The 14,147-nt window shown below is 46.1% G+C and overlaps 1 protein-coding gene across 1 annotated transcript; it reads right to left on the reverse strand.

The window, feature by feature from the left end:
* Positions 1–1,735: 1,735 nt before the first annotated feature.
* LOC123448453 lies at positions 1,736–9,133 on the reverse strand. The gene is made up of 2 exons (XM_045125350.1): positions 8,570–9,133; positions 1,736–2,172 (listed from the first exon to the last, which is right to left on the reverse strand). Exons 1-2 carry the CDS (start codon positions 9,020–9,022, stop codon positions 2,005–2,007), a joined length of 621 nt encoding a protein of 206 aa, XP_044981285.1. The 5' UTR covers positions 9,023–9,133; the 3' UTR covers positions 1,736–2,004.
* Positions 9,134–14,147: the final 5,014 nt, after the last annotated feature.

Here is a 14,147-nt window from a genome sequence, read left to right on the forward strand (position 1 = left end):
TCTCCACAAAAAGCGCACCGACGGCTCCCTTGAGCGCTACAAGGCGAGGTGGGTGGTGTGCGACTTCACTTAGCGCCGCGGCGTCGACTACGGCGAGACATTCTCTCCCGTCGTTAAGCCGGCGATGATCTACACCATCCTGACGTTCGTTGCTTCCCATGGTTGGACTGTCCATCAATTGGACATAAAGAACGCATTCCTCCACGACACGCTCGCTCAGGAGGTCTACTGCCTTCAACCCGTCGGGTTCGTCCACGAGAACAAGCCTGATCATGTCTGCAGGTTGAGCAAGTCTTTGTATGGGCTGAAACAGACACCTCGCGCCTGGTTCCTTCGCTTCGTCGGCATCCTCACCATGATCGGCTTCACGGCGACGCACTCGGACACGTCGTTGTTCACCTATGCTTGTGGCAACGACATGGCCTTCCTGCCACTTTACGTGGACGACATCGTCCTTACGGCCTCAACCACGACCCTGCTTCACCATCTCATCGCGCACCTCGCCCGTGAGTTCGCAATGAAGGATCTCGGCGCTCTTCTTTACTTCCTCGGCATTAGTGTCACGCGCACGGCGCACGGCTTCTTCCTCTCGCAGCAGCAGTACGCCGAGGAGATCCTCGAGCGTGCGTCCATGGACAACTTCAAGGCTGCACCCACACGTGTCGACACGAAGTCCAAACTGTCATCTGCCGAAGGGCCCAAGGTCGCCTACGCCTCTGCCTACCGCAGCCCCGTCGGGGCTCTGCGGTACCTCACCATCACTCGTCCCGAGCTTGCGTACGTTGTGCAACAGTTGTGCCTTCACATGCATGACCCTCGTGTGTGTCATGACGGCCTCCTGACGTACGCGCTTCGCTATGTGCGTGGCACCACCAACTTGGGGCTCTGGATCCACCCTGCTGTCAAGATCGAGCTTCGGACCTTCATTGACGCTTGACTAGGCTGGTTGCCCGGACACGCGTCGTTCGACCTCAGGGTTCTGCGCCTACCTCAACGACACCTTAGTCTCCTGATCCTCGAAATGCCAAGCTACAGTCTCGCGCTCCAACGCTGAGGCTGAATACCTGGCTCCGTCGGTTTCTTGGCGAGCTCTTCTTCATCCAGTGCGTTCCGCCACCATCGTCTTCTGCGACAACATATCGGCCGTCTACCTCTCCGCCAACCCCGTGCACCACCGGCACACCAAGCATGTTGAGTTGGGCATCAACTTCGTTCGAGAAGGGGTGGCGTTGGGTGACTTCCGTGTCCTTCATGTCCTCACTCGCGAGTAACTAGACAACATATCGGCTGTCTACCTCTCCGCCAACCCCGTGCACCACCGGCGCACCAAGCATGTTGAGTTGGACATCAACTTCGTTCGAGAAGGGGTGGCGCTAGGTGACTTCCGTGTCCTTCATGTCCCCACTCGCCAGTAACTCGCCGATGTGATGACCAAGGGTCTGCCGTCGAACCGCGGGGGGTGTTGAACTATAGGGCGTTGTGTGCCCCTGTGCCTAGTCAAAGCACACAGCGCCCACGATCACCCACGTACATGAGTAGTGGTGTGGTGGTGCAGTTAGCTACAGTAATGGTGTTCGACACCTGAGGTTCCTCCTGTATAAATACGGCCTGAACAGATCAATGCACAGTGTGGTGTCTCATCCTTCTTCAGAGGTACATTTCAATCACATCTTCTTCTTTTTTAGTGAAATTTCAGTCATCACATCTAAAACATAAGAATTTGCAAGGAACAACATGAACAGTAAATCATGATGAATTATTTCAGAAGAATATTCCCGCATGTATATTCAGATACACCGCTATTCATCATCAGGAAAAAGTACACACAAGCACCACAACCTCCCACATTCTAATTACACCACATCAACTTCTAATGTTCTGACCATTTATGAGTTGGCTAAAAATATATTTTCCAACATTGTCTATGCTTCGTTAACAAACAAAATATCTGATACGAAATATGATCCATGATTAGAGATCATGCACAAGAAAATGACATCATGATCAACTCTTCTTTCCTTCCTGCCCAGATGGTTGCTTCATGTTAAGAAGATGACGAAGGCCAGCAATAACATGATGCCTGCTAGTTGGGACTCCGGTTTTCGCTAGGGCTCTACCATTCTTGTCCAGGAGCACGAAACAAGGAACATATCTGACATCATAATGCAGAAGCTGCAAATATACATACGAGTGTTGCTGTTAAAAGCTGGAAGCATCAGACGTCAGAGTGGAAACATTATGTACTCCCTCCGCTCCTAAATATAAGATCTTTTAGATATTTCACTATAAACTATATGCGGATGTACATAGACATATTTAGAGTGTAGATCCATTCATTTTCCTTCGTATGTAGTCCATAGTAAAATCTTTAAAAGGTCTTATATTTAGGAATGGAGGAAGTATATGAGAGCATGCGCAGTTACTGCAGTACATATGAATATGGACAAGCCATAGTAGTAATAGCATTTTCAGTGACCACATGGTGTATGTGGTAAGCAACCTGAAAACAAATAATGTCAAGAAAAATAGAATCTTCAATGAGCTTGGTCAGCTGACCATAAAGGAAATTAGTATAAAGAACTTCTGTTTTCAGGATATGTTACAGACCACTAACATGCAATAAAACTAGTTTGGAATTTACCCAATCCCCTCATGTGGGGAGGGAAGATAGTTCAATTTCCCAGAACATCACAAGAGACCGAGTCTAATCCCTATCTACCCTAAACGAATTGGAACCCTGAGTGAGTTGGTCGATGGTTTAGGGCGTCTGCGAGACTGGAACAGTTTTTAGTTCAACTTTAAAGAACTTAAATCTAACAACTGAGCAACCCTTTCTCCAAATGGGAAAGCAGAATGAAGCAATGTTTCTGCACAAACCGACAGCAGTACTGCTAACACAGTTAGAACCAAAGTAGAGATCAATCATGTTTCAAATGATTGGCAGGTCAGGTATTCAAACAACCTTAACGCCGAAAATAACAAAATTTAGCATCAGTCAAGCCTCTGTTATATACTATTACTGAATTTATCCTTCAAACTTCTAACTTTCCAAGCACTAGGGCTTGGTTCCATGGTATTCACGTCTGTTTGAAAACCTATGTGGACCTACTCACAAAGGTACCACTATTACAGTTCTAGAAAAAAGAATACCATCACTAGTAAATACTACCTAGCACGCCTTTATTTGGCACATCAAATATCCATAACAGAGTGCCTTAAAGTAAATATAGCATATGCATCATTCCGCTTGATCGATGCTAAGTAGAAGAACAGCCATGTCTGTGCAGAAAGAGGATGTTGTGGGCAAAGGGGCTAGGGTGCTAGGCAAGGCAATAGGAGCATCGTGGCAGCAATACATAGCAAAAATGGCCAGGAGATCCACCAGCAGCAAGACAGTCAAGGTGTTCGGGAGTCCAAAACTAACACTAGCAGCAGAATGCAGCAAGAGCCTGGGAACCATGAGGATTCAGAAGTTGATTCGTAAGAAAAGAACAACATATTAGAGATTGAGCCAGATGGTACATGTAGGTCAACCAAGGTCTGTATCCCAGTCGACTTAATCTGTAATTGGGGTCCGGTGAGCTTAAGAACAATGTCTAATCCTCATCTGAAGTGCTCTCTCATGTATGGTCTATTTCTCCTTAGTCTAGCATGTCATGCCCCTCAAGTTGCACTGTCTGAGCCATTCATCTGCATGGCATTTACTCACTCCATCATGAATCTTCAGATGATGAGAGGATAACACAGCTAAACGATTGGCTTTAACCTGACAGTCCAGGAGGCATGTTTAAGTTCAACACGTTGTTGCTTCTACCGAGGCTCCATTTTAGCAGTAACAAAAGGAGATAATTGCACGTTTAGTCCTGGTACTTGCTGGCGCTGTCCAATTCAGTCCTCGTACTTGCAAAGTGCTTCAATACGGTCCCGGTACACGAAAATACGTCGTCAATACAGTCCTTGAACTTGAAACCACAGTCCCCGCGATACATGACCCGCACGTACCGCATACTTCCCTCGTATTCCACGTCATCCTGGCCCCGCGCGTCAGAGGGGACCCACCCGTCAACTAGAGTGGCTTTTTTTTGCATTCGCCCCCCTGTCTCTGCTGTCTCAGTCCTCTCCTCTTCCTCCCACCATTTGCCGGAGTCAACGCCGTGTTCGCGGAGCTCGTCGTCGTGGTCCACCGGTTTGCCGCCGCTGGCATTGCCATGAGATGCTGGAACGGGTTGGCCGGCGGAGCAATGTCCATCTCGCCCTCGAGCATCTTCACCACCACGCCCATCGGCGGCCTCATCTCCGGCTGCTGCTGCATGCACCAGAACGCCACCTCGCACATCCTGCGCGCCGTCTTCTCGACTTGCTCGCCGCGCCGTCGCAGTTCTCCATGGCTTCCATGAGCTCGCCGCGCCGTCGCAGTTCTCCATGGCTTCCATGAGCTCGCCGCTCTCGTACTTGGTCCACGCCAACTTCGGGAACCACTGCCGGCTCTCCGGCGCGGCCTCGTCGAAGTTCCTCCTCCGGCCGAGGATCTCGAACAGGAGGATGTCGAAGTTGTAGACGTCGCACTTGTCGCTGGCGCCGGCCTGCATCCACATCTCCGACGCGGCGTACCCGGGCGTGCCGCGCATCCCTGAGACGGTCTTGTGCGTGTCGGCCCGATTGAGCAGTCGCGCGAGGCCGAAGTCGGCGTCGTAGCAGAAGCCGAAGAGCCTGACGACGTTGATGTGGTGTGTCCGTCCGATGGTGCCCACCTCCGCGACCTGCTCGAGCGGGACGGTGCCGACGACGCGGTGGGCACGGTGGTGTTGATGCTGTCCGAGTACGCGGGCGGTTCTCCAAGGACGCGGAGTTCCGCCGGGCGCTCCAAGAGAAGTGCGCGGCCTGCCTCGCGCCCGCGGGGGAGGCGCCTGCGGAGGAGCACGCCGTGCTGCTGGCCATCGAGAGCATCGAGCGCCACGCCGACGCCTCCCCGTCCCCGCGGGACTCCAAGATCCGCTCGCTGCGCAACTCCATCCACCTCCTCGGCGTCGTCGCCGTGCTCCACGCGCCGCCAGGCCCCGCCGATTCCGGCGAGGGCGACGCCCGCGGGGTGCCCAGCTCCCACCTCTCCGCGTGCGCGCAGCTCTACCTCACCGTCGTGTACAAGATGGAGAGCGACCCCCACCTCCTCCACTCGAGCTGACGGTGGGTCCCCTCTGACGCGCGGGACCAGGATGACGTGGAATACGGTGGAGTACGCGGTACCGCGGGTCATGTATCGTCGGGACTGTGGTTTCAAGTTCAAGGACTGTATTGATGACGTATTTTCGTGTACCGGGACCGTATTGAAGCACTTCGCAAGTACCAGGACTGAATTGGACAGCGCCAGCAAGTACCAGGACTAAACGTGCAATTATCTCAAACAGAAGTCTTCACAAATCTTTTCTTTATCTTTAATTTCATAGTTCTACACACGTCAGGCTTTTATATCTATTAATTTTGTTTTAACCATAAAGATTGACGGCTGAGATTTAAAAGTAGTTCTACCATAAAGATAGAAAACTGGAAACAAAACCCGGACGCACCCCTTGCTCATGTTTTCATGAGAAAAAATAAAGTGCAGATGCAAGGAATCGAACTCTGGTTGATTTTATAATTGCCTAACCCAACTAACAAACGCTTTTAGTTAATGTTTGTTGCCAACGTCTAGAACATTATGTTATTTTGTGTTCACCTTTTTATATCCAAAAGATTTATGTTTTTTTAGGCGTAAAAGTTTTATGTTAACTAATAGGATTGACATGGGCCTGGGGTTAAATCATGAAACTCTTTTCAGATACTAAAAAAAGAAAAAGAATTTCAATCCGGCTACGATTTGGTACACACTTTGCACGATTCATATACTGCCCAATACCATGACGTTCAGTTGTACGAGGAGCATCCCAAACTCCTCGATCGGTCACAGTCCCATGACGCTAAGACTCCCTCCGCCTCTTTGCCTCGCTCGTGGAGGCCGAATCCGGCCAGTTCGCCGCCGCCTCCGAACCCGCAAAAAATGACCTCGTCAGGGCGATCCGCGATGGGGCGACACGACCGTACCATCATCGAGGTCACCGGCGCTCGATCCGGTCCAGCGAGTTGTGGTGTGATGTGTAGGCGTCGTTGGCTACCACATCTTCATCGGCGACCAAGAATTCGAGCGGCTGAGCACTCAGCATGACTTGCTGATCGAAAAATAGAAAAGCAGAGGAGGAGACCATCGGACAGGAGCAACACCCGCAGCACGCCTTGAAGCACAGGAAGAGGAGGTTCGCTGCGCGCGCATCCGTCTATGACACAGCCCTCAAGCTGACCTTGCCACTTCTACCAGCGATTCGCCGACCTCACCCGTGCCGTCCTGTGCCGCATGTGATTCATGGTCTCACCCAGCATGGCATCCTCCTATTGCCTCGGCCAATGGTTGCGTCTCTGTTCGATGCTTTGTTGCGCATCTATCGTCCATAAAATAAGAAAACCAAGTTACAAATACACTAGCACCCTTAGCATGTGCTCACCAACATCGTTGCCGTCGAGTTCATCCCGATTCCCTCGCCGGTCACCACAGGCACACCACCCCTTGGATCCACTTAACGCTTTGTTCGGTTAATCCCTGTCCTAAGGGGATTGGAGGGGATTTGGGGGGGATTTGAATTGCATGGGATTCAATCCCCTTCAATCCCTGCCAAACCCTCTCTTAATCCCTGTCAACCGAACGCAGCCTAAGCGGTCTTCAGGTTCAGGTATAAATATAGAAGGAAAACTAGCAAAAAAAGAAGGAAAACTCGCCTCACGCATGCATATATGGTCCTAAGGAGTAGGTACGGATCGAAGGGAGACAACTCTTTGCATGCTCGTGCATGCAGCCATGCATACAGTAGCAATAAGATTGATTCCATGGATGCTTTACTTCAAAGATGGCCGTTACTTTTCCAACGCTTTACGGTTTGATTCAGCTCAAACTTCTTCAGACAAGCTCGCCACGATTTAGAACGCCAAGCTAGCACAAAAAATAGACGACCCAAGATCCTGCTAAATAAATCCTTCTTCGTTGATCAGTCTCCTGTAATATATGAAGGTGTCTTGTCGAAAGAATTGGCATGGAAAGGTTTGGGCACAGTGAATAGACCCATTTTTGGGGGAGTGAAGTTTTTGAGCTCGAGCTCAAATGAGCCCCGTGAACAGTAAAAACCACAAAGTGTTATTTCCAAAGCATTTTGAAGTGATGATTTTGTTTTTGTTTTTGCCACGACTTCCACGAATGTCTTTTCAATATGAGATTTGGTGGGCACGCAAAACTCTTGTCAATGTTTGCACCAAAATAAATTCAGAATCTTTTGAAGGTTTTTTCAATTTTTTTCTGATTTTACTGTTTATCCCGAGCTCCAATTTGCTCGGGAGCGGAAGATGACTTTCCCATTTTTTGATCCCCTGGTAGTTCTGCTTATAATACGGTGCTTACACTGAATCTTGATTTTTTTTCTCTTTCTTTGACAGCAGAATCTACTTTGATTGGTGCGTTTGAAGCAAGACTGGTGATTATGCCCAGTGGTGTTTGCATCATCTTGCAAATTTGACAAGAAAAAAAACTCAATACCTTTGTTGGCTTATTTGAATTCTATAATCCTTTACTTTCATTAGCTGTTCTAAATAATTCAATCATGTTGTTTTGACTTTTTCATTTGCAGCTACCAGTTTAATTAGTAATGTATCCAACTCTGATATTTTTGGTTCTTGGTAGATGTGATCATATAATTTGCGCATTCTTGATAATTCACCTTTGTGATCTCAAGGATGGTATGGTTTGAATCATGTTTGATTTGCTTTACTTTTGTTTTATGAATTTTCTGTTTCCAGATGACTATGCATATGTGGTCTCGTAAATAATAATTTGCTTTACTGTTATGTCTGATTGGTTGATGATGCAAAAGAGATGTTTCACATGCTCCAAAATTTGCTACCATAGAGAAATGAAGGACTGGGTTGTTCATTCACTATAAAAAATCAGTTTGATATATCAATTTCAATGTGTTGTATTCTTTTAGAAGGAGGGTTCAAGAATATATATATATATATTACCGGCATGTTTGCTAGTACAAACTAATGACTGGAACGTGTGTCCACTATGCAACCATTGCACTACATAAATCAGTGTGAAGTGTAAACACCACAATTCTGTGATCCCAAACAACACAGTGGACTGTGGGTTGTGGAACAGGATTGATATAACCAGTTCTAAGATAAGGAGCTCGTCCTCATTCATGTACCATATTATGAGTTAACACATGGTTTTCATGGAAGTGGAACCTAAAGCAGCAACTTTCAACACCCAATTCACATAACTGAAATATAGGCAACCAACATTCTCCTGAAATATCATTGTTTACAACCTCAGATTTCTACAAATCACCACACAGTGCACCAGCTCCGACAAAAAAATTAGAACAATGAGGCTAACCAGACTAGTCCATCGATTGATAAGGAAATCAACACAATAAATCTAGAGAATATGGATAGCAACGCAATCGGCACGAACAGGAGGAGACGCCCTCACCTCCGGGAGCCACCGGTCGTCCTCGGCGTCGGCGAGCACGAAGCTCGCACACGCATTACCACCGCCCTCGAGCTCGCGCACGAGGCCCTGCAACGATGAGCAGAGGCGGCAGCGCGGCGAATAGAACTCCAGCACCGTGGTCGCCCTCGAACTCACCAGCGTCGCCGCCAGCGCCCGCTGCTCCGCGTCCCCGCGGTCCGCCTCCACCGGGGCGGTGCCCGCGTGACGCTTCCACAACTTTGCCCCATAACCTCCGGTTACAGTGGAGGCGGAGGGGGTGTCACCGGTGATGACGAGGCCTTGCGCGATGGTGCAGATGGACTTGAAGAGCCAGGGGCGCTCGAGGTCGCCGCAGGGGCTTGGGCCGGCGCTAGGGCCAGGGCTAGCATTTAGGCTAGGGCCCCAAGGCCACTTGAAGCAGACGAAGGGAGGGGGCTTTGCGGCGGTGCCCATCTACCGTGGCCGGAGGCTGACCGCCGCCAGGGAGGAGCGGGGAGGTCTTGTTGAGCCGCCACGGACGGATCCAATTTACTGGGGGAATTTTACGCCTGCATACGAGGCGCTTTGGAATGCAGTAAATTAGGCCAACTTCTCCCCGACCTAAACGCGCGGATTTGATCGGTCCGTTTGGGTCCATTAGACAGACAAACATGGTCCAGCAGTTGACACATTCTAGATTTATTAACAACATAATTTTTTAAAGAAAAATAGAAAGTCGACGAAAGTCTAGTTCATATACATTAATAAAAACTAGTTGGATGCCCGTGCGTTGCCACGGGAATATGATAATATGATGTAAAAAGATTATTCGATAATGGTTATTTTTTATAGGAAATATAAAATAGTGATTAAATAAATTTTCAACTAAAGAATATGTGTCAACTCATGGTTTCAACTCCTACACGAGAAATTGTTTCTCTCTCCCTCTTCATTCTTCTCACGCAATCATTCTCTCTCCCTTCACAATTTTTCTCAACATCATGTGAGAGCACTCTTTTAAATCTTGTGCTTTTATATATTATGCTCTCTCCGTTTCATATTAGTTATGGTTGATTTAGTATAATGTTGTCCTAAATTAGCGGGAATTAATATAGAATGTTGAATGTTTTTTGTTGATTCAAAATATTCTTTCAGTTTCCTTTTATGATAATTAGTTAGTTGAAAGGAGACTTAAGCAATACCTATATCCTTGAAATGACTTGGGAGGAGCTCGCGAGGAGCATCTTCCGTTCAAGCACTTCTCTGTGATGTATCAGCTTGATTTCAAGAATGTCCTCTTCGCCCCCAAGAGGGACCATTTGACCTCCTTGAGAGTGGAAAGAAGCTTAACAAATCAAGATCTACAGGCGCCGTGTATTCATCATGGACAAAATACAAACCAGAAATCTAGAGCCAAGATGTATGCAATAGTTAGTTTAAGTTGTTTCAACCCAAAAGCATATGATTTGATCACCTCCAAATTTCAATATTACCATGAACCTAAGACATGCTTTCTGTTTTTGTATGGTTGCAGATCAAAACTCCACGCATGACATGAGATCGAGAACGATGTGATGAGTTAGGACTAACATGAACATTAAGTAGGACAACCAACATGCCCGGTTAACAGAAAATTATGACAACACACTACCAGCACACTGAATATCTAAACTTGTGTGCATTATGTAGGTTCTCAACACCGGATAGCGAAAAGGAACATGGTGACATTTGATTGAAATTTTTCTTCTGTTATGTATGTCCAATGTCTCATGCTCTTCCAGTTCATTTTCTCCTATCAAGCACCTCCTTGCCAATCTATGAAAAAAATAGCAACTTCCACGTAGATGGGCCTTGGATCAACGACCCAACAAGAGCAGGCAACACCATTATCAAAGTACTCGTCAAGCTCGATATGAATTGACGACCACCTTGACTGATGGTGGCATGCTGTAGGAATACGTGACACGCTCTAGCTCACCAGATGCTGGCTCACTGCAGAAGTAGTTCTGCGCACATCAAGACTTTAAACACAAGGATAAATAACTTCGAAAAACTAAAAGAAGAAGAAACACATATAGAAGTGTAAAAAGCCATAAGTGGGAACAGGATTGTGCAATAGCTCTATGGATGTACATAACACGGTTGCTATTGAGAGGTTCCATTAATAAAATTTTAAAACACCACATCTATACAGATACATAGCTCTGAAAGAGCACAATCAAATCACGAGAAAAATAAGGAATTGTCATTGTGACCGGGATTAAAAAAAATATGAACTAGACTTGAAAAATAATATTAAGAAAAATAATATGCTCAATGTGTAGGCAACATGGTACTAATGTATAACGCACTTGTCATGCGCACAGAAGGTGCCATTTGTAAATGAAGTAATAATTATTGAAAATACACATACACATGTCTTGCACAAGCTGAGATGCATCTGGAATCATGCATCAAACCTGCACGTACAAAATATATCTATATTTACTGAAGGTTGAAAATCTACAATCATGTAGCAAAGAAAGGAGTGTGCATTTTTTTGAACTCCCATGTATAGCTAAGAACACACCGAATGAAAGTAGTACATCCTGATGTAGCAGAAATGTTGCTCAGGCTTGACTAATAAAAAGGAAAACAAGACAAGCATTTAGAAAAGTGTAACATTTCGATATCACTACAGTTCATGCGTCCCGTCTTGAACTTTGCTGCACAAGTTAGACCAGAGCCTGAGCACTCATAAAACCAAAGCCTTTTTTAGCTCCTTGGCATAATATATCTGCACGTTGTCATGTAGTGGTATGTGTGAACATAATAGGAAGCATCAGGAGGATATTATGATAGTTTAGAACAACATAAGTTAAATTAGATGCACAGGTTTACCTATGTCCTATAGCACAACTTGGCTTTTGAAAATTTTCTCCCAAGAAAACACCGAAAAGGAAGTCACTGCTAGAGTATGGAATTTGCTTCTTAGAAGCTTCAGATGTGTGTTAGAAGCTCATGCAAAGAAAAGATCAATAAGAACCTGAGGACAAGAAGAGCCGTCAAATGAATTATACAAGTATCTCACTGGAATAGTTTCTTTTCCTTCCGGACGCAAAAAAAACTCACTCTTGAATGTCATACACAAAATGAAACTAAGCCATTAAGATGTCCCGTAAGAGAATAAATGACGTAAAAGGCGTCCCTCACAGGTCAAACACATACAAAATTCAGAGATTTTCTTCTTCCTCTAAGACATCAAAAAGAAAGAAGTACACCATGTATTCTTCATGGAATAAAAAATGTCGAAAGTGAATAAGCCCGTTTCAGTTAGTGGGCATATGAAGAATATCATTCGGTAAGAAATCCGTGTTTACAAAATCAACTATTAAAGGAAGTCATTATTAAAAAATAGCATTCCCTTGATAACTCCCAAACTTCAAAAGTTTATCAGGCAATTGAGATCATTCATACACAATCCAATGAACTGATGGTTAAGGAAAACACAAAAATGGAAGGCGCAAGAAACGAATCAAATATTTTCATGAGAAAAAACCTTGGATAGATTGCAATACATGGAAAAAATTAGAACAATTAAATTCTCAAAAGATTTCTAGACAAGATAGTTGGGTAGATTCAGCGAAAAGGAGAAAAAGAAACCAGGAAACTAAACACATCCACTGTGATGTATTGCAGTCTACAGGAAGAGCCAAGAATGTCTAAATGGTACTGGATGGTTGTATGAGAATCTGAGCACGTGTGACCCTAGTTTCAGAAAGCAAAAGTGTGATATTGATTGCTACTCTTGTTCACTGCACATCAACCTAAACTAAAGATTTTGACTTGAAAAGGACTTGAAACATGTCTACTTCATTTATGAATTAGTTAGTCCTTCGTTTATATTAGTGAGGTATCATAGAAATATTGTCTTGTATATTAGCATAAATTCCATTGCACGGTAATTAAGTGAGGTAGGCTATGTTCTTGTATTCCATCTTAGAAAAGACTAAAAGTACAGTTTTGTGTCACTTCAACAGACACGTTGAAGAGCAAGATTGGAGTTACCAGTGTTGCCTTCTAGTACTTATAGATGTCCTCCACATAGTTGACAACAGCGGATTCATTGTGGCTATCGAGCTTGTCGATATAATCCATGTAGGTGTCCTGCCATTAACATGTAGCCAGACTTCAAATTTGTAATAATGGTGTCCTCCCATATCACTGGTTTACAAGGGAAAATTACAACATTCTCTGTTCCATTTTCTAACAAAAAGAAGTGGCGAGATAAAATTTCACAAAGACTATCCTTAAAAAATATATACTAATTTTTAATTCCATGGGAAATGATCCTTGTAGAATACATATAAACCACAATCCAACCTATCATTTGTTGGACCATCACGACGACACATTCTCCTTTAATAGTAGAGATGTCATGCACAAAATGGTGAGCCTAAAACCAACTTTCAAATTCATTCAACCTTTAATAGTAGAGATGTCATGCACAGGAGCAGCGACCCGTCGCAGCCCTGGACAAAGCAGTCGTGGAAGAAGAGGCGGAGGATGGATGCGCCCATGCACGGCTCGTTTGCCACGGCCGACTGCACTACCGACGAGACTGCGCCCAGCGCGCCCGGGCACGAGCTCGAGTAGAACCCCTTGGACAGCTGCGCCGACGCCCCGCCGGCCGCCATGATGGCTCGGAACAGATCAAATCGGGGCACGAGGCGACGGTTCTGAGGCGCGGGGGGGCTCCGTCCGAAACTTACGACGTTGCCGAGGACAAAGGCGTTGAGGAAGTTGGACGGGCGCCTGGGCGCGGAGTCGTCGGAGGGGCCGTCGTCGGCGAGGAGCGAGGCCGCCTGGCGTATCGACTCGGAGAGTTGCGACAGTTCCTCCATGGCCTCCATGGTGGGTCTGTACCGCGCCGGCGGGGGGTGGATCCCGCGGGATCAGGCGCGACCGATGGATCGAGGGGAGCGGCGGTGGCGGAGACCTGGCCCTCGTCGACCTGACGCGGGTTTGAACCGTTGCCGATACGGGAGAGGCGAGGCGAGGCAGAGATACCATGGGCACCCATTCCCCACGAAACTGAAACCGGGTGTACAATGGGCACCCAGGCTTAATATCCCAAAATTTCAGAATTTTTTGAAATTTCCTGGTATGTTTTAAAGTCTATATTCATATAGGTGTGTGTGATACCTGGGAGCTCCAATGCATTTCCCCTACTAACTACTGCTTGTTGTACTCTACGTTGCTACATTAGGTCAGCAGTTGTAAACATAGGAATGTCAGACTGCAAGTTGAGTACAAGGGTGATCTAGATACAGTTATATATGTTACAACTTAGTTGCAACTGACTGGGTTAAGCATCTCCGACACTTGTAGCGCAAGAAAAAAATACCTTGACCAATACAAATGGAAGGCGGATGCCATTGACGTTCTCTGCTGAGCTTTGCAGTGTTTCGTTACGTAACTTGATGTTCTGGAGATCATCAAACTTTAAATGAACAAGAAAGAATCATCAGGAGATATCAAATACAACGGTATATATAATAGTAGGAGGCAACAAAACCAAAGAAAACTGCTGCATAGTGTAAACAACTTACCTGATTTC

The sequence above is a fragment of the Hordeum vulgare genome, chromosome 4H, assembly GCF_904849725.1.
Source record: "Hordeum vulgare subsp. vulgare chromosome 4H, MorexV3_pseudomolecules_assembly, whole genome shotgun sequence".
NCBI lineage: Eukaryota > Viridiplantae > Streptophyta > Magnoliopsida > Poales > Poaceae > Hordeum > Hordeum vulgare.